The 27,004-nt window shown below is 33.2% G+C and overlaps 1 protein-coding gene across 1 annotated transcript; it reads right to left on the reverse strand.

Moving 5' to 3' along the window:
- Positions 1–5,828: 5,828 nt before the first annotated feature.
- On the reverse strand, positions 5,829–20,883 carry LOC136976018 (nicotinamide N-methyltransferase-like). Its single transcript, XM_067271216.1, has 4 exons — positions 20,801–20,883; positions 8,163–8,340; positions 7,221–7,428; positions 5,829–6,450 (listed from the first exon to the last, which is right to left on the reverse strand). Exons 2-4 carry the CDS (start codon positions 8,308–8,310, stop codon positions 6,018–6,020), a joined length of 789 nt encoding a protein of 262 aa, XP_067127317.1. The 5' UTR covers positions 8,311–8,340; positions 20,801–20,883; the 3' UTR covers positions 5,829–6,017.
- Between the last annotated feature and the right edge of the window lie 6,121 nt (positions 20,884–27,004).

Genomic DNA, 27,004 nt, shown 5'->3' on the forward strand with positions numbered 1-27,004 from the left:
TATTAAATATGAAAATAATCTTTAGAATTTTATTGTTAATTTAATACATAGTAAATTACTAAATTAAAGAATAAAATTATAAGAAAAAAACTACTTGCTTAGAGTTTCAAGAGCTGGAGCAATTCTTAGATCAATTTTATCGTAAACTCCAGTCTGAATGAAAAAATACATTAATTCTAAAATAAGAAAAAATCTAGCAACGAGTTGCGTAACTTTTTCGGCTTTTATGAGATTTTATTTTAAAAGTAACATTTGTATTATTAATCAAAATAGATGACTAAAATTGTATGTGGCGCTATCTGTTATTTTGTTATTAAAATGTTATATATTTTTAATTATGATAAAATAGCAAAAGATTTAATTTTAAGGATAGAGATGAGTTTTATAAAACACTATGAATGCTAACAACAAGTAAAATCTTCATTAAATCTGACTCCTCAAGAGATATATCACCTGCCACCTCTATCTCTTCATCCCGAACTTTCATATCAATGCCCCTTATATACAATCTACCGTGCCAAATTTCGTATTTTTTTTATCTTTATCCTGTCCTGATATACTAAACAAAATAGACGCCAAAACACACAGACATACGTATCCACAGAAATTTTTTCCGTTTTTTTTTACTTTTTTGAGTTCAGGGTGTCTCAAAACGTGGATTTGCAAAAAAATCGAAGGGTCAAATTGGCACTATTCCATTACTTTCTCTTGTTATGTATACATAACAGCCGGAAAAGTAAAATATTATTCAAACTATGAGATAGTTCTAGCAACGATAGCAAAGATAATTAGATTATAGCCGATTTTACCCGTGCAACAATTAGGTCTCCCCACTTCCTAGACTAATTAGAGGATTTTTAGATGGGTCTAAAAATATTAAAATGTTGGATTTCCCGCAAAAATGAAAAAATCGCATCTAAACTAGTACAGTAGAAGCCGTGTTCTTCAGGGTAATCTTTAATCCTCTCCTCTTCCCCGCGAAGGAAATTTCCAAAAATCCCTTCTTAGTGTACTGTACATTCTCATGATGTACAGTACATTACTTTAACCGTGTACCAAATTTCAACTTTCAACTCCTAACCGTTTGGGCTCTGCGCTTATTATTATCATTATTATTATCAACCCATCTCGATTACATGTATAGATTAGATATTTTTCTTAAATAGTTAATTAATAACTCCTGCGCTTTTTGTAGAAAATTTCTGAAATTTTGCAGGGAAGTTTTGAAGTTTTAGGGGAATTGATGCTGTTATATTTTGCTGGTTAAAGATTGAGCGGATGGGGAGATAAAGGGAGTCGTGTCGAATCTCTAGTAGGGTCATACTTAATGACGATTTTACTAGTTATTAGCATTTACAAATTTTTATAAAACTCATCCCTATCCTCAAAATTAAGCTTTTTGTTATTTTATAATAGTTAAAAATATTAAAAGCTTTTAAAATAAAATATCATAACAAATGACACCACCCGAAGTTTTATATGTTGTTACCGGGAAAGTTAAGCAACCGGTTGCTGAAATTTTTTATAATTGTAAACTTTAAAATATTCAACAAGGTTATTAAGTAAATTCAAAAAAATATTTCCACGAAATGCATAACGATGAACATAATATGTCGATTCATGAAAAACAAATCTATTCCTGTATGCTGAAACACTACACTCAGGCAATAACGTACTTAAGAGTTCTTTGATTTTTTTCGCGTATATAGATTTTCCGTACGTTCGTTTTCTAAGATAGGAAGTGTCTTATTTTGTTAAATGTCCTAGTTAAGTTTTTAATTTTCGTTAATTCCTTTATGAATTCTTTTTAGAGGCCTGATTTTTTCAAATTTTTCCGCGACCGTAAATTTCCCGTTAATTCGGGTCATTTTTCAAGAATCTGTTCGTAATATATTTATTTAATTCTATACAGTTTATGGTGTTTTTGAACGCGTCGTCGAGACTCTTGTTCTGTCATAATCAGAACACCTGTAATGTACAGTATCAGTAAAATGATACCAATGCGGGGTTGTAATGTCGTGATATCTTGTTCAGCATGGATCCGCAGTATTTATCTTAATTGTCATTATTTACACGGAACGTAAGAGAAAATAAAGAGCACGGATCGATGAAAGGACGGAGGGTCATAAGTCGCAGCGAGTTTTACATTTACTTTATTCAGGTCTTTATTTATTTCTTCGAAGAAGCCTCGGATATATTTTACGTCGGTACTTTTGTTTTTTTTTTTTTTTTTTTGTTTGTTTTGCTGATTTTTATTGTTGATTTTACTTTCCCATTTATTATTATTCTCTTCGGGTAGCCATTTAATTGAAATTTAGCTTTTAAATCTTTGATATACTTATTTTTATTCTGCATTGTAATTGTTCTGTTTATAAATTTTTTATATTCCATACTAAATATGTTTTCTTTTATATACAGTGGAGTATTTGAATTGTAATTTATAACTTTCTGGATTTCGCTTGGTTTTTTATTTGGTTTAAATTCTAGCTTTTCTTTTTTTCGTTTTATCGCTATATCGAGATAGTTTATTTCGAATATTGGTTTCGTTTTCTATCTTAAATTTGATTTCATTATTTAGTTTATTTATCTTGTCTTCTACTTCTTCTATTCTTATTATTGTTTGATTATATAAAATAGTTATGTCGTCTACGTATCTTTTATAAAACTTTATACCTGTGATATCATTGATTTTTTTGTCTATGTATATCATGACAAGCTCTGCCAATTTCGGACCTATAACAGATCCCATGCTAATTCCTGTTTTTTGTGTATAAAATTTTCCTTTTGTGATGAGATAATTACTTCTGTAAGCAAATTCTATTAGGTCTATTTCTTCTTCCTGAACTTCAATCTTTCTTAGTGTATATTCTATTAGTTCTTAAGTTATTGAGAGGTACTGTACATGTTTATAATATCTGGATTTGCTATTTTGTAATTTTTATTTATTTTTATATTCTTTATTTCATTTATAAGTTCGTCTGCATTTTTAGTTATATACTTGGAAATTTCATACTTTAGCAATTTTTGTTTTAGGAATTTTTCTAAATTATATAAGACAGAGTATTTGAAATCAACGATAGGTCTTACTTGCTCTCCTGGTTTGTATGTCTTCAATTGTATGATCAGTTTTGGTGTTCTTCCGTTCGCATTTGTATTTCTTCTTTTTTCATTTTATTCATTTTAAACTGTTTATTTACTCTTTTTTTGACTTCAACATAGATGACATCTTTTGGATCGATAGGTAATTCTTCAACTTTCTGGCTATTAACTATTTCAATTTTTTTTGTTTCAGTTCACTGTTTATGTACTATAATAATTGAGATTCAATCAGAGAAAAGTTCATTGAATATGAGAGCTTCGATAGTATTTAGTTCATCTCTGAAGTTAATCGATTTCCATTCAGTTTAATTTAGTTCATGAACACGTGTTGGTTCATTTCTAACTCTTGATCCTTGATTGTAAATACGACTGCAAGCTTTTACTCGGCTTTGAGTAAGGGTTGATCTTAAGCTATTCTTTATAATTTGTAAGTAAGCCGACTTTTAGAGGAAATCAGTTCATTTCGCGTCAGTGATGGTCTAGGGTCCTTTCGTATGTGGGTAGTGGCGATGGAATCAAAGATGACAAGTGTCTAACAGAATCCATTTATTTTAACATAAGTTTAACTTACACTAAGAACAAAATAGTTTTCTTTAAAACAATCGGTTGTCCGGGATCTCACAAACTTATATTTTTGTCAACTTTTGACGTTCTTGTCAACTTGGACTTGTTATATTAAGGGAAGAGAAACACACAATTTCCAATTGTATTTACCTACATGCTGAGTTAGGCTGATTATGCTTACGCTGATAAATCGCGTAACGATATTTTGAGTATTTTGTAGATAAATATTGCATAATAAAAGTATTTAAAATATAGAAGAAAGTATAATTTCTTCTATTTTTACTTTCCTGGCTGTTATATGTAACAGCCGAGACGGTATGGCGATCTGGAAAAAAATAATTCCCTAAGATTTCTACATTTTTGGATTCGGAAGACCTCGAAAGGTCAACAAATGCGAAAAAATTCGGGAGGTAATTTCTGTATGTACGGATGTTAGTGTGGGGGCACAATTTTGTTCACCCTCGTTGAAAGCTTAACATCTATGCTTTTTGTCGAAAATTTCTGAAATTTTGCATGGGGGTTTTCTTATTAGATAGACTGATACTGTTAAATTTTGATGATTGAAGTTCGATGGAATGTGGAGATAAAAGGGTCGAGTGTACGGTTTCTCAAACGAGATTCCGGGATCCCGATTGATTTTTAACCCGGAAAATTCTTCTCATCCCGGGAAATCCCGCAAATTTCTTAAAAGTTCACTTTTTTCTTATTTTGTGTTAAGGTTGAGGAAATTTTGCAAATAGAAAGTATATTTAATTCATAAACTCTCAGAATACATTTGTACTTATTAATTTTAAACCTACTTATTAGTTTTTTTTTTAATTTTTGCTCGTCGTGGCATGTCACAAATGGTCAATAATCAATACGTGTCTTATTTGTGGCAGGACTCTGAAAATTCTTTACTTGTCAGAACTTGTAATATCTGGTATAATTGTGCTTATACTGTCTTAATTTTTAACCATGCCCAGTAGCTTCAATGACTGCGTAACGCCAAGTTGTGCAAATTGGGCAAGGATACAAACGAGTACGAAGTATGCGAGTATGAAGTGTTTCTTCATAAACCCGATTGTTAAGCCTTTTGCCATTTTATAATAGTTAAAAAATATATAATGTTTTTGATAAAATATGTTGAGGGATGGCGCCACCAAATTGTTGCCGGGAAAGTTAAGCTCTCGTCGCTGGATTTTTCAAAATGTTAATGTCGTTCTGGCCCACGTGTTAAATAATTAAGACATCTTTAAAAGATATTCAAATAAAATTGCAATAAATCGAAAAGTCTCGATTTTATCTACCGAATTCTGGCAACGTGTATGCTAATAACAAATATTCTATATAGAAGAACAAGATGAACAAAAATGTCTGGGAACGTCAGTGGTGTAGGTACAGAAGTGTCAATATGCTGTAAGTCTATTCGCGCATTAAGCTTTAATTGTAATTTTAAAAAATAAATTAGATCACTCGACTCTTCTGCAAAATTCCTGTCTTCCCGATGACCCCCATCAATAGCGGGAATTACCCATCTATTTCAAACACTCGTTTGTAAGAACAATCAATTCAAAAATATATTCCTTACATGTATTTTTCAAGACTTTAATTTACTAAAAATTCGAGGTTTACAAACAGTTAATTATAATATACAAAGTTTATTTTTGCTTGTTAGATTATGGTGTTTCTTTTTAATTTTTAAGCATATTTTGCATATTTTGTGTGCTCACGCCTGTTTGTTAACTCAGATCCTTTCACAAATCGTAATATACTTTGGCAATATTTTTCACTGATATCCGAATTTTAGTAACAAATGTCAAGACGATTGTCGAAACTTAATTTTTGGCAAAATAAATTTTCATATAGTCAATAATCATTAAAGGGAGAGTTGAAAATGCTTAGGGAAAAATACAAAATATTATTCTAAAAACATAACTAGAATTACCAGGAACGAAATAGTAGAAGTTCTTAAGTAGAATAATAGTAACTTAATTCTAATTTTTAAAATACGCTTTACTTTATTTTAATCTCCAATTTTATAAGATATTCATCTCATATTCTTTAAAGACAATACAATTATTAACGGAATAGGCTTATTAATTTCATACTTGTCTTATATGTCGTGATTTGTAAAGTATATTATACAAAACTTTGTGATATAATATTAATTAATATCGCTCTTAATACAAATATTTTATTTTATGCTTCTCGAGTTTTATCTTTAGACATAATGTAGAATCAAATACATTATATTATTCATATCGAAACCGATGCATGTACGGTACATTCATGTAATGTATCCGACAGTTCAAAGTTGAATTCGACTGTAATTATAATAAAGTAATTTAATGCAAAACAACATATAAAATTTTTTAAACTGATTTAATGGCCGATGATACTAAGCATCCGCTGAATTTAACAACTGGATGTTGTTCATTGTTTTCCATAAAAAAGCAATGTTTTTTAACGAATCCCGCTTCCTTCAACGTTTCATTTACAAACTCTTGAGTTACAAAAAGAGATGGAAGTTTTTCATTATCTCCAATGTAATAATAAGGACATTCCAATATGGAAAACATTACAAATCCTCCATTTGGCAAAATGTAATTTCTGAAGTTTTTAACGGCAGTTTTATAATCTTCTAATGTCGAGCATGCCCCTTCTAAGCATAAAGAGGTAAACAACACGTCAAACTTTCCGACGTCCGAGGAAATGATGTCTTGTTTCAAGACGTCGCAAGGTATTACTTCTTTTATTTTTTGTCTCAATCGAAGTTTAATTTCATTTATTCCTTCTTCGACGTTTCTGTTAAATAAATGATTAAAAATTAAATAAGCGAATTATAATAAATATTGTGAATAAACATATAACTTATTAAATTAAGTATGCAAACGTTATAATGTAAATTACTTTATTATCACAAAAAAGTAAAACATCAACACTATTATGATGTAATTGATATTTTATATGTAGTAAAACTTCTCTAACTCAAATATTTCTTTAACTCGAAGAAACAGAAGCACTCGGTGGGTCTCAATGATATTGCAAAGGGATTTAACTCGAATATTTTCCAACTCGAAGGTTTTCGTGGCTACCCGACACCGATTTATGTTAATTTTAACATTCTCGACTCGAATTTTAATATTTATTCTATCCACAGTGATCCTAATTTTCGGATTTCCATGAAATGTACAAACATTTAGTTGTTTACTCTTCAATACAATTTGCAGACAACGTTCTAGTCCAAAGCGAGAGGTCCTCTCGCTTTATCTCGACAAGATCTACCTGTAAAACTGTTCGATTCCATCAGTTATATTGAACATTTTGCTGAAAGACGTTACGCGGACTGTATAAAAAGAAAAATACTAGCAAAGATTTAGCAAAGATATTTTATATAATGCAAGAAAGGTAAAAATACAAATCTATTCAGAATCAACTTCTTTTTATTCTGTTATTCTCTAAGTTAAATCATCTGTAAGCATAAAATTTTTCCCGCCCTTGGCCCTTCGATTTAGAAAAGTTTTACTGTACTTAATAAATTCTATACGTAATTAAATTAATTTCAAAAAATATACCCATATCCCTCAAGTAACGCTTCCATTTGCATCAAACTGTCCCAATCCTTCGCCGACGATTCGTTTTTTAACCATTCTCGAACAGCTTGGCGGTTGTGCTCGGTATAATCGGACAAAACAATTTCCGAGAAGTATTCGCTCGGTGCTGCCATTCTGTGAACAGTCGGGCCACATCCTACGTCCAGAATTCTCTCGCCTCGAAAGGCTTCTGTTAGAGTGAAAAGGAATATTTACTTTAGTTCTCGAAATGAGTCAAAACACTAAATGAATTTTTTGTATTGTTTCTTTAGAATAGCGAACTTCAACTCAAGATTATCTTTAAAATAAAAACACAAAAAATATCCTCAAAGTGCAATAATTGGTTTTACACGTTTCAATACAAATTTCTTTAAATTTTCCTGCGTGAATTTTCATATAAATATATCATTAAAATGTATATTATTTATTTAACGTAATGTAATTAGAAATTTAATGTAATTTTTATTATTATATTTGAACAATAAAATTAAAATGCTGGGCAAGTAAACAGTTCATCAGAGCGCAATTTGTCTAAACCTGTAATTAGTGTTTTTTACAATAAAATTTTCATTGTTATTTTGTATTTATACGCAATTATTAATGAATTACAGACTAGAGTTGTTCCACAGGAAACACTTTAATAATATTTTCTGTAAGATAATTCGTAGAGCGATAAGCTAGCCTATGTAATGTGTAATTAAAACATAATTTATTTTCTATACAAGATAATCAATTAAACATAAATACTTGTTATTTTTTGTTTTTATTTTTTCGGTTATATTATGTCAATTTATTATTTAATAATAGAATTTTCGAATTTTGTAATTTTGTGATTTTTTTCTTTGCCTAATAGATTTAAGTACTTTTATTAAAGAATAAACTAAATATTTTCCAATATAAATTGCTATTAGAATTAAAACTTACCGTCGCGAAATATTTGATGCAGACAAAATGAAACAAATTCTTCTATCTCTACCATTTTATTGATAACATTACTTCGATAATTGTCGGTGAAATTTCGATCTTTGTACAATTTGGAAAAAGCATATTTGTCTTCAGAGCCAATTTCCATTACTGCTGTTGATAATGTACACAAGCGAGTCTAAATTACGGAGTAACGCATCATTAAATAAATATCATTATAACAATAACGAGTAAAAAGTAATATTGACCTATATATAAATATAATAATCGAGACGAGTTGATAATAATAATAATAATAATAATAATAATAATAATAATAATAATAACTCTCCCGTGGTCACCACCTGGTCGTGGTGGGAGAGCCCAGTAATTTTACTGATCCATAGGGCAATGCAGGCTAGAGCACAAGCTCCTGGTAGGGACACCCATGCCAGTAAGGTCTATGGGGAGAAATGAAGCTAAGAGTGACCACACACCCACATTCTGCGGAGATATGTATCATGGTAGTAACCAGATCTAAATGTGATACCGGCTCAAACGTCGCCCGGGTTAACAAGGTCCGCGTTCGTGAGTTAGGCAGAGGCTCACGTTCGAAAAATAGGCCACAGTCTCCCCTGGTTACCGGTGGCGAAAGCAGCACCGGCCCAAGCATGGCTACTGCAATGCCCTCAACAGATGTGAGGAACCAACCCAGCCTTGGTGTTTCTGTGGCAATGCATCCACAGACCACAAAGGCTGGAAAACCACGCCAACGGATGAAATGGACGGTAGAAATGAACGAGTTTATCATCCGTACTTACTACACGATCACAAAACTCGAAACAAACATGACAGCATACAGACAACAACTACACCTTAGATTCACACAACAGTATCCTCATCTCACTGTCACCGAACAAAGGGTTGTTGATCAAAAAAGAACAATTATACACAACAACCTTATTCCACAAACAACACTTGAACTTATCAAACAACAGGTTGCTGATCAAATACATCAACAGACAGAAACATCTAACATTAATGAAGATCATGTAACCTGTCAGGATAATCCAGCAACAAGCATTGATAATAACACACATACAACAATTACCACTAATGATACTACAGACACTTCCTCATCCATCACTGATAACATAGACATGGATTTAGTTAATACGCTCTCACTTATATTTCAGGAAACACTCACTAAATATACAGGCACAGATCCCACACAAAGACCACGAATACCAAAAATCAACACGTCGAAGGAAGTAGGAAAAACACTAAATTATGTAAACACTCACTTACTACCACACTACATTCATTCAATTTCTACACTCTCAGACATTCATACATTAGTTTATGCTGGGGCAGTCACAGTAGTGACACAACATGGACTGAAAGTACAATCACAGACAAATACACAGAAAACACAATTCTATCACAAACCTGCCTGGCAGAGAAGAATAGAAACACAAATAAATGACATTAGACAGCAATTAGGCAGGCTGACACAATACACTAAAAACAACATAACACCTAAATTAAGGAAACAGCTCAAAAACATTTTCAAGAAAATAAAAACACACACAAAACATGAACGTCACAACACACACATTACAGAATACATTGATACACTAAAACAAAAACTTGCTGCCAAAGCACGTAGACTCAAACGATGCAAAACATGTACACTACGAAAACAACAAAATAAATTATTTACAAACAATGAAAAACTCTTTTACAGACAAATTAATAACAAAGCAAACACTGATACACAGCACAGTGGCACACCAACAGAAGAAGAACTCACAACATATTGGTCTTCTCTTTGGTCCAGTGCTGTCACGCACAATGCTGAAGCAGGCTGGATCGAGGAGGAGAACAGAAACTTACACAACATACCAACTATGCCCTGTGTTGAAATAAGCATACATGATTTCCAATACACTGTTAACAGAACACACAACTGGAAGACACCTGGTGTAGACAACATTCACAATTTCTGGTACAAAAAGTTTACATCCCTGCACCAGGAACTAGCTAAACACCTAACACATCATCATCATCAATCCACAAGACATGCCAAATTTTCTTACTCAGGGCATCACCTACATGAAACCTAAAAACAACAATACCACAGACCCCACACAATACAGACCAATTACATGTCTTCCAACACTCTACAAATTATTGACATCCTGTATTGCAAACAAAATATACAAACATGTTGAAGAACACGACATTCTAACAGAACAACAAAAAGGTTGCCGTAGAAATCACAAGGGATGCAAAGAACAGTTACTCATAGATTCAGTCATTCTACGGCAAGCACACAAACAACACAGAAACATACACATGGCATATATAGACTACAGAAAAGCATTCGACAGTGTTCCACACAGTTGGCTGCTACATATTCTACACATGTACAAAATACATCCATCACTCATTACATTCTTTCAAAACGCTATGCAGCACTGGAGAACAACACTACATCTCAGGGTTCATAACACTTCCATACAAACAAACCAAATCTTTATTAGGCGAGGAATTTTTCAAGGAGATTCCTTGAGTCCTCTCTGGTTCTGCCTAGCCTTGAATCCATTATCCAACATGTTAAACAACACACAATATGGTTACAATATCAGACATGAAAAAACAACACAGTTTACACTGTCACATCTCATGTACATGGATGACATAAAACTTTATGCATCCACACAAAAACAACTTCATCAACTCCTACAAATCACACATTCATACACCAAGGACATACAAATGGAATTTGGCCTAGATAAATGCAAAACACTTCACATAGAAAAAGGAATCCTGAAGAAAGAAGATTTTGCACTTGGAAATGGAGACGTTATTGAATCCATGGAAGAGGGCGAGTTCTACAAGTATTTAGGATTCCAACAGGCCAAACTAACAGAACATGCACAAATAAAGCAAAGATTAATTAAAGAATACCAAAGTAGGTTAAATGCTATTCTCAGAACACATTAAATGCAAAACACACAGTTAAAGCAATAAACACATATGTCATCCCAGTACTCACATATTCTTTTGGAGTTATACATTGGACTCACACAGATCTTGAGCAACTCCAAAGGAAAACAAGAACTACACTTACTAAGCATAAACAACATCATCCTAAATCCGCCACAGAAAGATTAACCCTTCCACGTAAAGATGGCGGACGTGGCCTGATTGACATAGTTAACCTTCACTACAAACAAATACAGTCACTGCGAGAGTTTTTCTACAAAAAACAAGAAACATCACAATTACATAAAGCAGTAACTCTAGCAGACTCGAATAACACACCATTAAACTTACACTCACATCATATGGACACAACACAACATATAAAAAGCATAGACACCATTAAGCAATCGTGGGCTCGAAAGGCACTCCATGGCAGGCATCCTTACGATCTGGCCCATGATTTTGTTGACAAAACTGCGTCAAACAGCTGGTTAGCTCGGGGATGCCTCTTTGGGGAGACGGAAGGATTCATGATTGCCATACAGGATCAGGTCATAAATACTAAAAACTACAGAAAACACATACTCAAAGATGCAACACTCACAAATGACACATGCAGAAAATGTCACATCATGCCAGAAACTATACAACACATCACCTCTGGTTGCAAGCTCTTGGCACAAACAGATTATTTACACAGACATAATCAAGTAGCAAATATAATACACCAAGAGCTTGCAAGGAAACACAAATTAGTAGACATCCACGAACCATATTACAAATACATTCCACAGACAGTATTGGAAAACAACACGCACAAAATGTACTACGACAGAGCCATAATCACAGATAAAACAATTTACCACAACAGACCAGACATCACACTCATTGACAAACACAATAAAATCACATACATTATAGACATATCCATTCCAAACACTCACAATATACAAAACGCATGCACTGAAAAAATTAGCAAGTACACAGAACTCGCCCAGGAAATAAGGCATCTGTGGAGGATGGATAGGGTGCTTATTGTACCTGTTGTTCTCTCCTCTACAGGTGTCATACCACACACACTACACAAAAGCCTGGGCACATTACAATTGAATAGAAACACATACATCACACTACAGAAGGCCACTATATTGAATACATGTCATATTGTGAGAAAATTCCTGAATACAGGCACACACACTGATACACTTCTTTAATTTCTGTTTTGGTTACTATGCCTTGACTTTGGTCCGGCATAGTACACAGCCACCGGTGTTAACCGAGTATATCTCACTTAACCCAACATAATAATAATTAGCGCAGAGCCCAAACGGTTAGGAGTTGAAAGTTAAAATTTGGTACACTGTTAGTGTACGTCACGAAGACGCACACTAAGAAGGGATTTTTCGAAATTCCTCCCCACGGGGGAGAGGGACAGGATTAAGTGTTAACACTTCCATCAACAATGGAAGTGTTAAGTAACAATGGAAGTGTTAAGAGAAAGCGACGTGCAAGACGCAGATGCAGTTTTTTTCGATTCTGCGGGAAATCGAAATATTTTTAGACCCATCTAAAAATTCTCTAATTAGTCTGGAAACAAAGGGACCAATTCTTTCATTCTGTGAAAACGGGTAAGGTTGACTACAACGTAATAATCTTAATCTTCGCTATCGTTACTTTTGCCCGAGCAACGCCGGGTCTATCTGCTAGTATATAAATATAATAACAAACAGGATAACTATAGAAAAAAATATTAAATTGATTTATGCAATTATGGTAGTATCTACTTTAATGGTTTAAGTCGATTGTGTAGCGAAGGAATTTGTCTTTTCGTAAGTTCAATTCAAATTCAAATCTGATTTGAACATACGAAATTTAACATATAAAAATTAATTTATATTTAAAATTTATTTGAAAATATTTTTAAAATGTATGAAATTCTAACATAATCCGGTGCCAGAATAAAATACAATAAATAAAAATATAAATTCAAACATATGGCAATAAATTTAGAAAAGAAGAATGTGGTATATAGATTTAATTTTAAGTGCAATTGCAGTTCTATAAATACAAATGTATATTGTTTATTTTAAAAAAGTCTCTCGAAAGATTTTAAATTAGATTTTTATCAAAGAGATTTTTAATGCAACAGATATTAAAAAAAGAAAGAATAAAAATTGCTGTGTTTTAAAGTCGTGGTCTCTGATTTAATATGGACATTTGGAAGAAAAAAGACGTGAGGTTTTTCACTAGTTTTACGTTTTATAACTGAATTTTAATCCAAATGTATATGTGGAAGCAATCTGTCGCGAGTTAAAAAGATGCCGCGATTGCGAAACCTTGTAATAACGAGGAAAAATGAAATTAGTATTCCTATTGTTAGAATAATAAATATAGCGAGCGACTCGTTCGAAAGACAGATATAGGAACATATAGAAATTAATTAAAATAAATAAAAAGATGGGAATATTAATAAACTAGCAGATAGGCCCGGCGTTGCTCGGGCAAAAGTAATGATAGCGAAGATTAAGATTATTACGTTAATAGTCACAGAAGAAAAAGAGTAATTTCATCAACAAACTAAATATTTCTAATGAAAGGTCGAATTTGAAAATCGAATATTGTAATATCGTTCGATTTTCATCGAATGTTCTAAAGAAGAAGGGTCGGGAAAAACCGAATCAATCTGTTTAAATTTGAAAATCAAATATGTTCTAACATATTAGTCTTTTTTTTTTTTTTCCTCCAGCGCCCGTGAATCTTGCACGTCGCTTTTTCTTGTTCTCCATTGTTACTTAACACTTCCATTGTTGATGGAAGTGTTAAGACTTAATCCTGTCCCCCTCCCCCGTGGGGAGGAATTTCGAAAAATACCTTCTTAGTGTGCGTTCTCTTAACATACCGTAACTCCGTACCAAATTTCAACTTTCAACTCCTAACCGTTTGGGCTCTGCGCTGATGATGATGATGATTATTATTATTATTATTATTAACTCGTCTCGATTATATATATAGATGGTAGTAAGACTGGTAGAATTGAAATATTGGTATAATTATTTAAACAACAGAGAAAGCGGTAATTAACTAGGTCTGAGGTATGATGTCAAGTTAATTGTTGCATTAGAGTATTGTATTGTACAATAATATATATAGGTCGTTGGAGTTTTATTGTAAGTAATATACTATGTTCCGTCCTTTATGTGGTGCAGCGGCAGGCGGTTCTGCTTAACTATAAATGAACTTGTCCAAACAGAAATTACACAGGTGATCGTTACGATTCTAATCCTACCAGGGATGTACAGGGGAAGATACTACTAATTTGAAGTGGAGAGTATATATTTTAAATTAAATAAATTAAAAATATCACTAAGATTGCAGCCCGACATGGTGACAATGTCACAATAAATAATTGTTCGTTCATATTAGAGAGGTGATTTTCAACCGAAGTGCTGCAAAAAAATCGTAGGTGTGTCGCGAAGTTTTAAAGGTTATTAAATAAAGTATTTTTGAAAGTAGCCGAAATAAGTGTATATGTCAAGATCAAAACCATTTTAAATTAATTACACGAATTCTTCGTTGTTATAATTGTTATAATATATAAAACGTATACATCAGTGGCGTGCCGTGACATTTGATGATAGGGAAGCTGTGTTTCTGTAAGAAGCCGACTTCCAGGAGCAATCAGTTAATTAATTGCGAGTCAGTGATGTCTAGGGTCCATTCGTACGTGCGTGGCGGCGGAAGAGACGTATCTGACAAAAACCGACAAAGAAGAAACATAAAATAAACATATACTATGTACAAAATAGTTTGCTTAACGACAATCGGCCGTTCGGACATCCTGGGCGTCGATGTGGTTTTTCGATGGTCGATCGAAGGTGGCCCCAGGACAGTAGCGTTGACGAGTCTGTAGGGCACGGGGAGACTTCCTCTGTTGGCGTCGGGTCATGGTCTAGGTCCAAAGTGGCGCGGGTTGGCACAATAGACGAGAAACTGTATTTTTTTTTTTTTTTTTTTTTTTTTGCGCGCGTTGACATACGGACGTTTTGGTTATTCGGAACGTTAACCGAGTGCAAGGTGTCCTCGATTGTCGGGGATTATATCAATCTCCGTTCTTTCTTTCGTCCATTTTGATTAGTCGTTCTCCCTTAATCACGCTTCCCGAGTGGTCGGTCCCCGGTTACTAAACGTAACGAGACTCTTACCTGGAGCGCGAGAAAAGTCAAAATCGAAGACGAATTCGATCTTCCACCGATCATAAGACGACTTTCTTCCGCGATTTATGGTTTCTGCCTGGCAGTTTGATATAAACAATGGGTGTCCGACTACGAACGACTTTTACCTATGTTTTTTTAAACTAATAAATTTTTCTCTAAATTTAGCGTTTTTTCGCCTCTTTCGTGACGGGTCAGACCCGTCTGGTACATGACATTTCCATAAAAGTTTTAAACAAATACCGGAAATGACAAAAATAAACAATTTATGTATTTTAGTTCTAAAATACAAATAATACATACATAATACAAATTGACATGATACAAACAATAATAGAAAAACTTGTTTTTTTATTTTTTATAAACTAACTCTATTCGGCGATTTTTTTCCGCCAAGTCGTTAATTACTTTATCGAAAAGTCGCCGGTCGTCGACTCCGTCAACGTATTTAAAAGCTCTTTTTCTATCGAAAGCGACGCTAGCGACCACGATTTTTCCTCCGACCGAGTGTTCCTGATCGATGTACGAATTCGCTTCGTGGTCGAAAAACTGCGCTAAGCAGACCCACCGGTAGATGGTACCGTAAAAACTAATGATATTAAATCATATAATTTTTTTAGTACGTCTTTGTTCGGATCGACATTAATTATAATATGTTTTATGTCTAAGAGTTACTTGTCAATATAGTCTTGTCAATATAGTCGGACACGAATATAAATATTGCGATTCACTACGTAATTTACATAAATCAAAAAATTTCCATAAAATTTACTTAATTTAAAGAATTAAAACACGCTTGGAAAAATTGTTTTTCGTAATATTAAAATTATTAACATCTAAAAGTGATAAAAATTCTAAAGATTTTATGTCTGAAAATCTGTCAACATAATTACAGTATAATTAAAAGAAAATTATAATTAAATATAACTTTGCTAAAAAACGTACATAAAAATAACATTGAATACTCTTTACTTTTTAAATCTTAAACAATTCACTTAGTCAGACAGCTCCCTACCAGTGGCTAAGGGATAGAATCGTTGGAAGCGTTACACGTGTGTAGCTTCTACCAGCTAAACCGGGTGAGGTTGGTGCTCTGTAAAGCGCATGCGCCAATGCCCTCTGGCTGCTTTACACCATTCGGTTATTCTCGCCGCGGAAGCTGTCTCGGAAGCGCTTCCATTCCGCCACTGACATTCGAATATACAATAGCAATCTTATCGTTTTTTTTCACATGTAGTATAGAAATTTGTAATAAGATACATAATGCGGTTATAATAAAATATTAATTTTAATTAATTCAAAGTACGTGAAAATTTATATTTTAGAAACTACATGGGAAGGTCATTGAAAGGTGGAAGCGCCGCTTCCACAGCTTCCAATGACAGTACGCCACTGGTATACATAATGTAGAAAAAAAAAAAAAACATATTCCTAAGCAAAATTATATGTCCATAACACCGGGTTATTTCATTTAAAATGAAATTTTCTGTAAATCAAAAATGTATCTATAATTGATCATATTTAGTTCAAATTATTTTAACTTAGCAATAGCAAGACTTTGGGTAGGTTTCTAAAGGCAATTATCATGCCACTTTTAAATGCAAATTAAAACTTAACGTTAATTTCTTTTCTTATGTAAATTTCCATTATTAATTTAAATAATTATTGTTCTGACTTGCTGCTATGTTAATGAACGACGATACTGTTTTATTCAATTTAAAAAATATAGATAAAAAATTAGGTTGAGTGGCAAGTATTATGGCCATAGAATGTTTACAAACAGAACTTTAAATCACGTTATTTTTTCTGTATAAATTTTATTATGGGTTCGAGATAAAAAAAAGTGTCCGTGAGATAAAAAAGGTCGAAAAACATTGTATTAAAGACTTATTTTGAAAGATAAGAGAAATAGCCTATTTTTTCTTTATATATTAATTACACGAAAAATTACTAAGAAAATTAAATTTTTTTATAGGTAAAAATTATAGTTACACTAATTCTGTCAATAATAAAAAAAAATAAGTGAGCTTTAATAAACAGGTCTGGAATAATTTTTAGCATTAAATTTAGAAATCGAGACGGATAGAAAACTGATAACACATTTTAAAGAACATAAACGTGTTTCTTTTAGAACAATTCGTCTAGATTGCCCACAATATTCTGTTTTTCAGCACATTAATAATTCTACAGGTAATATAGTTGCAATAACAAAACTTTGTCATGTGGAGCACATATCACCAATCAGAAATATAAGAGACACATCCTCCTATTAAAGCGATTATATATTTTATATATAGTTATCACTGTTGTATAGTAAATAACACTACAGTATTAGTTTTCTTTTCCACACGGACACAAACATTCGTTTGACTCTGTACGAACGTACTCTCAGTTGCCTGTTTAAGATTATGTACTAACACAAAAGTAGAATATGCCCGTTGTAATTAAGTGAAAGTTAAAAATTACAATTTGGCGATATTCTACAAAGATTCGTCACCAGAAGCCAGCTGAAAAGCGATATTTACTAGCGCTTGCTTATACTAAATATAAAGTTCTATAATCCCCACGTGTTATGGATAAAAAGCGAAAGAAGGCATCTATGGTGCTACCAGTAACGTTATAGACAAATTAAAAACATCAAGTTGTTTTTAGTTGAATATTTTTCCATTGTTCTTAAGAAAATGTTTTTAACTTTGACGGCCAAGTAGCCTACGAAGAAATGTTGACGTCAGCAATTGTACTTCGGAATAGTAAAAGTGAATAAATAGTGACTCCTTTTCTAATAGCCTGTGGTTTCAACTTTTAATTTTAGTTTTACGTTACGATGTAAATATTTCATACTACGTAATGATCAACATGCTCGCAAGAATATTACATTATATTTCCTTTGAATTGAGTTTTTTGATTCAATTAAATTTTTGATAAGATTTAAAACTCCTTTCAATTGAGTTTGAGTGATACGAACTTCTTGCACGTTGTTGTATACAAGTCCGTCCAACTTTATTCCTCGTCGGCAAGGAATTCTCCAACTACACACTCTTGATCGTACAATACTATCAATTCGTATAAATATATAACGCCAGTCTTAAACTTTCACAGTTGGAGTTTGCAATTAAATTTTTTCTACGTAACATTTTGTTCCATTTTTTGTCTTCTCGTATCTGAAATCAAGCACTTAATTAGGACCACGCTGTCCCATTGGCGCTGCGAACCCTGAATACCCGATTGAATATACTCTTATATACGCGATTCTATACGCCTGAAGTATATGGAGTCCCACTAACGGTCTAAAAGAACCTACTATAGCCACCGTATAATATAGATAGCACCACGATTGCAATATTGGAATGCGAAACATTCATTAAAACGAAAACTCCTAGAAAATATACTAATGAAACAAGAGGTAGATTGGACAAGTGGTATTAAGTGATTGGACGACAGTCTGGGTGACTCGGGATCTAATCTGGACGGGTCGAAAATTTGCACCTGGCCGAATATATAATAAACTAATTAGAAGCAACCTCTTAGTACTCACAGGGCATATATTCACAAAAAAAATGGAACGACACGATAATTAAAGAAATTTAATTTTGGACATACGATAATTTAAATCAAATTTGGTTAATACTGAATAAATAATTATGTTCGATGGTATTAATAAAAATAATAGTGGTTAAGTAATGTAAAAAATTTATAATTTTGTATCGTAAGAACGTGAATGCGCATAAAACAAATACAAAATGATACATTGTAATCTTGGACGAATGTTACGGCTCACGCTCTCGTGTGATCAATGAAAGTGTTTCATTGCGAGATGGAAGGAAAAGTTAAAGATAAATACGTTAGTGACAATATATTATAAAGGTTTCTTTTTAAAAAATTTGCATAATTATAGTTTTGTCACGTATTGTGTAAACCAACAGAATGTAAAATGTTGTAATGTAAACCAGAGTTCCGCTCACAGAAAATCGAGTTGTTTGTCAATGAATAATAATTATGTCTGTAACCGTTAGGTTTCTCGTCATTTGTATATTTGTAAACAATGTTAAGATTGAAATTTCATACATGAAAACCTCGTAAGGAGCCGTTCATAAATTACGTAAGGTATTTTGGGGTGGGTGGGGGTCAAGGATTTCTTACGATTTCTTACTCGGGGTAGGGGGTAATAGATCTCGTCTTACGTAATATTCTTATTTTTATTTTTTGATCTCGTTTAGTGGTGGAGTTTTGAATTTGGCTTCAATTTGGCAGTTTCTATTAAGAACGCTCGTTGTACCAATGCCATCTCGTGTGACGTGATAGAATAATAACGCTAGCAGACTCACGCTCTACACATTTTTTATCGTGGGAGAAAGGCAGTGTGCTGGTTTCTCTCTCTTGTTTTATTTTGTATGACGTTTCTGTTTACTCGTGCAGTAGCTAATCGATCTGTCAAAGTATTTTGCGTCCTTTTGTGAAAATTAAAATTAATATAAAAATGAATATTATGACGTTGATTAATGATAATAGTAACAAAAAGATTGTTGATAATTAAAAAATAAAGTTCTTAAAATAAATTGTTCATTCGAATTTATTAAATTTTTATATTTTTAAATTTGTTCACATAAAGTCTTTATAAATAATAGTACAAATTCATTAACTAATTAATAATTATATATTTTGAACCTAAGAATTTTAGGGTTTCGTAAAAAAATTTTTATTAAAATCTTCTTTTTTTAAATCATGCCTAAATATTACGTAAGATAGGAAAAGAAAGGGGGGATCAAAGAAAATAATACGGTTTCTTACACAAGAGTGGGTGGGGGTCTAGAATGGCCGAAATCGCCCTTACGTAATTTATGGACGGCCCGTAGGCATAAAAATCAAACTCTATAGTAGCAACAAAAGGATGATAATATTACATATAACAACGTATAAGATTTTTCTGTGTGAAGGTTTAATATAAGTTGTACTCGTGTAATTACTATATTTAGTACTGACTAAACTTAATAACAAAATAATATTTAATCGTTTACGGGCTTTTCTCGGGAATGCGAACTTTTCAATTATTTTTGAGCTTATAAGTAACATTCAGTTCTACTGGTGAATTCTTCCCGAGATTTTTGCAGAACATAAATACTCCAAGGATCACTACGACTATGATATAAAACTTATTTAACTAAAAGTGGCGCGGCACTTACGCGGTTACGTGTATCAACAACGATGTATAAATTACGTAATTTATGACTTTAGTTGTATACAAAGATCAAATAAAGTATATGCCCAAAATAAGTACAAATAAGAATTATGTCTTTATATAAGGTTCAAAAAGTTACCAGCTACCTCGAAATATAAATTAATTTTAAATTATCAATATATAAAACAAAGGCGCATACTGACATATTTCGAATTGATATTTAATAGATTTATATCAGAAAACTATTTCTAATTTTACATTATTGAAAGTTTTCAACTTACCACAGACTCGAGAAGTGTTAACAAACGTTTCTAGATTGAATTTCAAGTCAACAGATTACGCAAGCAATGTAGAAATATTATTATATTATCAGTTTTCGATTTTAAAATGAAAGTTTAAGAATTATCTACTTATCTTCATCTTATCAAATTTAAAGAGGCGTAGCGAGGGAGGACAGACAGATAAAAAATGTTCTGAGTGCTAAGTACTGAGATTTATAATAGATGAATAACAATTTTAAAAATCTGGCCACGAAAAATTATATATTATGCTAATATTAATAAGCTGTAAGGCTTTTGAACCAAACCTATATCGTAATTCTCCAGTTCTTGATAGAGTTGTAAATTGGCAGCAATGGTCCTTTGTAAGTTGGCCTGCATAAAGTGCATTTTTGAGCCTGGCAACCGATATCTGAACATCTGTTATAATTCATAATCAAGCTTTGAGGTAGCTTGAGCTTTCATGCTTATTTGAATGGGACACTACTTAACCTAAAGCATTGTGCCTATCATTACGCTGCTTCTCTCTGACACAGTTAGCGCAAGTTGGTATCTCGGACTTCTTTTTGCAATCTTTATACGAATTATTATCGCCATACTGGCTGCGCTACTTTAGATTCGGACTTGCAATCGTTTGCAAAATGTCCAAATTTGAGACATTTAAAGCATTGGTTTGGTGGCACAAAATCTGCAATGCTACATCGTGTCCATTGTAAGTTGATTCGTTCTTCTTTAATGAGAAGATTTCTACGACCCTTTACAACTAAGGTCGATACCACCTTTTTAAAGCCTGTGGATACGTTGCACATCGATCTTGAGCTGATGTGGGCTAATGCTGCTAGTGAGCAGCCTGCCATAGCCTTGGAGTCACATGAATCTGACTCCCAGTAAACAAGGACCATGTGGCAGGGCCTACTAGGAGGCATGATGGACTTTGGCTGCCCACCCGAATGCCTGACAGCATCACCGTAACTAAAGGGCTGTCTGGAACCACACACTTGCCCATCCGCAGGAAAAACGCACCTAAAACTCGCAAACCTCCTCTGCAAGCCCCTTAAAAGAGACCTCTGATCTGGTCGACTAAGAAGCCAGCGCCGCCACTAAATCCTCTTTGGTGACTAAGAACCCAATCTTACCATCAAACACGCCTGACAAGTCGAAGGTCTCACAAGAACAGGCTACATCAATAACACAATGGAACTGCTCAATAATACACCTTGCATTTATATCATTACTTAGTCTTCCATTAGTGTTGAAAGCAATGCGATCTTTGAGGTCATTCAGCACCCTAACAGCTTGCTGGCAAACCCTAGGGGGCCACAGTCCAGCATGCCGAGCCAATGTGAAAACAAAGGGACTCAAAAGGCAAGTGCAAACGAAAAACTAAATAAACTAAATAAATGTAAAGGATACAAGTAATAACCAATTAATTGTACTTCAACCAAAACCCAAAAATCAGACTAAAACAATTTTAAAAACGTAGTAAATAATGTTAAATATTCTAAAAGATCAAAAAGACCGCTACAACAATCATCCACGAGTGACAGTTATTACAATCAACCACCCAACAATGAAAAGTGAAAGCAGTTGCGGGAAACAAAACACAGGTGCAAAATTCCATTACGAAAAACATTAAAATCCATTGAAAAAACCGTTAGAGACGATTGATCCGCGATACAAGAATAAGACGACACAAAAGCGACTTTTGCGATGCACACGTCTTTTTCAGTAGGAATATCCACCACGAAAAGTTTCTTTTCTCATGCCAAAAATTTTTAATCGTATGGCCAATTCTTCATGCGTTATTTGTTCTTATTCAGTTAGTGTAACCGCTTCACAATATAAAATACTTAGCTCTATTTATTAGAACTATAAGAATAATACACCTTTCATTTTACTATCGTTTTTTTGAAACCTATTAATAATATTAAATTTTGACCTATATTACCTAAATAAAGAGTAATAGAAGCCGAATAGTAATAAATGTTCGAATTTAAAATCCTACTCACCAGTTGGTGTCACAAACTGTGATTATTGGTTTCGGAAGATCTTTCACATGCACAAATTCGACCGAAGCTTCTAAATTGGTCGGATATGTGAAATATAATAACAGGAATTGAGTTAATTGGAATTGTATACTTCTTATGATGGAGTATGGCCACATTCAGTGGTGATATTCGAAATATTTAACAAGGGGTTCGCTAGCAGAAAATTTTTCCCTGACAATCACCGACAAACGAAATGGAAGTTTTAGCTAGAAATAAATACAATGGGGATACTAAAGATTACCACCTATGGAATTTCGGGTCTTTGAGTATATATCTGAACTTAAGAGACCGAGACGAGTTCAACGATACCCTACTTTTGGATCGGAGACGAAAAATAATAAAGTTATCATACTTTTTTCCAGCGATCGCGCGATGATAGGGAGTCGCGTCGCTCTCTCCGCTAAGTCGGCTTCGCTATCGCAATCGGGAGTCGCGTCGCTTGCCGTTAAAATTGCCTTTAGTAGACGTTTTCCCCCCTTTTTTTACTTTGTTCATGAACTACCGTGAATCAATAACTAGTGACGTTTAGCACATGGCGGCTTGCCGGCGGCTCCCCTTCGGGAGGTCAGTCAAGAGCACGAACAGTGGGAACGGCCGCCATGTTCGCTGCCATAAGTAACATTAACCGAAATGGCGATCGTGCGATGATCGGAAGTCGCGTCGCTCCGCTCTCGTATCGCGTGTTTAACCCTCCTGGAGATGACCGTAGTCGGGCGTCACGGTTTGCAGACTTTACCGCAAGATGGCAGTACTAGCAACTATGGTGCCGTCTTCGTGAAAGCATTAAAAAAGTATGGTAACTTAAAAAGTATGATAACTTTTTTATTTTTCGTCTCCGGTCCAAAAATAGGGTACCGTTGAACTCTTCTCTGTCCCCCGAGTTCAAATATGTAATCAAAGTCTCGAAATTCCATAGGTGGTAATCTATAGTACACCCAATACAATACCTTTTCTTGCGATATATCTAACAATCAGTGGCGTATTTGGAACGTAACGAGCCCTGGGTGAAGACCAGGTGACAATGGTATTTTAATGCCGTCGACCTTTTTTTTTGCTTTTAGACAGAGAAATTCTTTGCCGCGGAATGGCATTCCTCGTTATAGACAGATGTTATCATCTCTCGAGATACATTATCCTTTTTCTTTCGCTGTCCATAGCCCGACACGTGTTGCACAGCCATCTTGTATTATCTCACGCGCGTGGCATTCTGGGATCTCTCTCATGACTGGATCTACTTTCAAGAACTCTCTTAAATCGATCGCGATTAAACCTCGTTTCGGTCGAGATTGAAACGGTTGAGAGAGATCGCGCCAAGACATAGTCCCCGACCTTGCTCGCAATCTAGATTGAAATGCTCGGTGCAAACGGGGTATAAGGCCCTAGTTTAGTAGTATTACAGAGTATAATACGTATATTTTAATATATTTAAAAAAAAAAAAACAAACCAACTGAGAAATGTTCCATGTGTTTAACAAGGTTCGGGAAACTGAAAATTTTAACAACGAGTTCGGGCGAACCTGTGCGAACCCGCTGAATATCACCACTGCACATGCACAAATTCGACCGAAGCTTCTAAATTCGTCGGATATGTAAAATATGATAATAGGAATTGAGTTAATTGGAAGAAAAATCCAAATAAAGCATCGAAGAAAATAACCTCTTAACAGTGAAGAACGAGAATAGTCGTCCAAGGCGATCGAGTGGCAGTGGTGAAGGACGACTATAGTCGTTAAAAAATTCTTATAAAATACCTGGACCATTTCGTGAAGTCGTAGAATTTTCACGAGTAGTTGGGTTCTCCAACTTTGTTTTGGAATATCCTTTAGTTCTCGAGAAATTACAATAAAAGAAAGAAAATTAAAATAAATATGAAATTTTAGACGGCCATCTATCGACATAAATCGAATTTAAATCTCCCGCCGTCATCTGATTGGTTAAAAAAATTAATATTCCTAATTGGCTCGCGTCAGAAAAAAGTAGGTGTGACTTCTGTAAATGACGCTATCGGGAGTGCACCGATGCGACCGGAAAAAGTAAACAGCCTACGTCATTAGTCTAACGGTCCTTGTCTGACCTACTTTTCGTAGAATCAACATTGGAGTAAGCTGTAGTAAAACGTAGTAGTTTATAGTAAAACGGTCTTCTCTAATATTCATAGTACTTTGTAAAGCTCGGATTTCAATTTAATAAGTATTATTTAGTTCAGAAACATTATAAATACATCATTAAGTAGGAGAATAACGAAAAACTTTATTTTTTAGTATAATACAATTTACAAAATCGAAAGTTCGTATATCGTAATATTATAAAAAACTACATCGAAACATACAAAGTCACCTAATTTACTTAAATTCAGTTCATTATACAACTGTAGATACTCTTGCCTTCCTCAGTTTCCTCAAACAAAATTCGAAAACTTCAATTAATCCTATAAATATTTAAGCGCCATTACTATTCGAATTAACTGTAATTACAAATATAACTGAAAAATATTTTCGACATAAACCCTAGGCAATAATTATCAAAACAAAATTCTTCAAGTATAAATTTTTCTGATCGAGTAATATGTAATAATAGTTTTATCTATTAGTCTTGCCATATTCTACTTTCTATGTTCACATCCATTTAGTTTCATGTAATTACACTTTAAATGTAAAAAAATCTACCAACAAATTAGTTTGCTAATAAAGGGACTACTTGCTAATTAAAGTTTGTATTCTTCTTTGACGTAGTTCTACGTTTTAGCACTAAATTGGTAGACATGTCTAAATAACACGCTTATAAACACTAAAAACCATAAATGTTTCAAACTAGAACTACATAATTATATGCACAAATAAATTAGTAAACCTATAATACATGCCTTCATTTACATCCAAACAAAGATCAGTTCTCGCAAATTGTCAAAAAATAAATTATTTTCAACTTTTCTTTCTGTAAAGTAGCATATTCTGAAAAACAAGTTCTATATTCAGAGTAAAATTTCCACCTTTTATCCGTTAAAAACAACGCAAAATCTATGAATCCACGTAATAAAAATTTATCGCAGTGAACTTCGAAAAAACGAGAAACACAGAAACACCAAACCGCACGCTATTAAATTTTCCCGCCAATTGATTAATATAGTGATGCTCCTGTAAAAATTTTATCACATGACGAAAAGTTTTAGAATAAATGCTAAAAGTTTTAAAAAATTATTTCATGAAATTCGATGAATTTAATTAATACACAATAACTAAATCTGTTTAATAAAGGTTAATAATTTACCACTATAATTATGCAAATTAGATATAAAAAAGATCGCTGCGCAAATTCTCCCGCCAACTATACGTCATGGAAAAACTTACGATGTCAATGCGATTGAAGCTTTCCCACTAAACACTGACAATTTTATATAATTATTTAATTAATCCAGTCAAATTTAAATAATATAAAATGTCTAGATCTGTTTAATAAAGATTATCACAAATATTATTACAAATATGCAAATTAGATATGAGATAGGTCACTAGGAAATCTTCCGCCAAGATAAAAATAGCTTTCGGTCACGTGTTCACCAAGAAATATGTTTAAAATTTAATTTTTCAGCTTACATAAACCGTACAATAAATGAGTATTTCTTCGAAAGAAGTCGATATACACGAATAAATAATAATTATTTAATAATGCTTTTATCCATTTTAAGTTGATATTGTAAAAATTAAGCCATTTAATCTGTGTGGCTTTTATAATTTAGAGTTTCCGAGTATTTTACTGTGAAATTCAATTTAGTAAACAGAAACAAAGTTAGGTTATTAAGTATAAACAGCACAATACAATAATTTATACGTAAGTTGAGTGTAAATACAGAAAAAAATCGAATTATATCAAAGATGGGAGAAACAAGCTTACATCCCCAGAACAGAGCTTATAATTCGTTGTTATTTTCAGCCTGTTTCTACTTCGACTGTTTTTTGTTGGTAAAAAGTTAATGTTTTAAGATGTTCTTAGTGAAGAAACATAAAAGTATCGAAATATAATATTCACACACACAAAAATATTCATGTATGTCGACATTAGAAATTTGAAATCAATTATAGAATGTCCTGGATAGAGATATCGTGTGATTGTCTGTTTCTTCTGTCTTATTTTGTTTTTCTACGTGAAAATAAGATATCTT

This window comes from Centruroides vittatus, unplaced genomic scaffold (assembly GCF_030686945.1).
Source record: "Centruroides vittatus isolate TY-2023 unplaced genomic scaffold, ASM3068694v2 contig_392, whole genome shotgun sequence".
In the NCBI taxonomy this organism is placed as follows: domain Eukaryota; kingdom Metazoa; phylum Arthropoda; class Arachnida; order Scorpiones; family Buthidae; genus Centruroides; species Centruroides vittatus.

Bases quoted from the DNA above. Each gene is read 5' to 3' on its own strand.
- LOC136976018 (XM_067271216.1), bottom strand. From the start codon at position 8,310: ATGGAAATTGGCTCTGAAGACAAATATGCTTTTTCCAAATTGTACAAA. The intron at 7,429-8,162 runs GTAAGTTTTAAT...TCACTCTAACAG, and splicing joins GCATCAAATATTTCGCGACG to AAGCCTTTCGAGGCGAGAGA. The intron at 6,451-7,220 runs GTATATTTTTTG...TTTATTTAACAG, and splicing joins GCGTTACTTGAGGGATATGG to AAACGTCGAAGAAGGAATAA.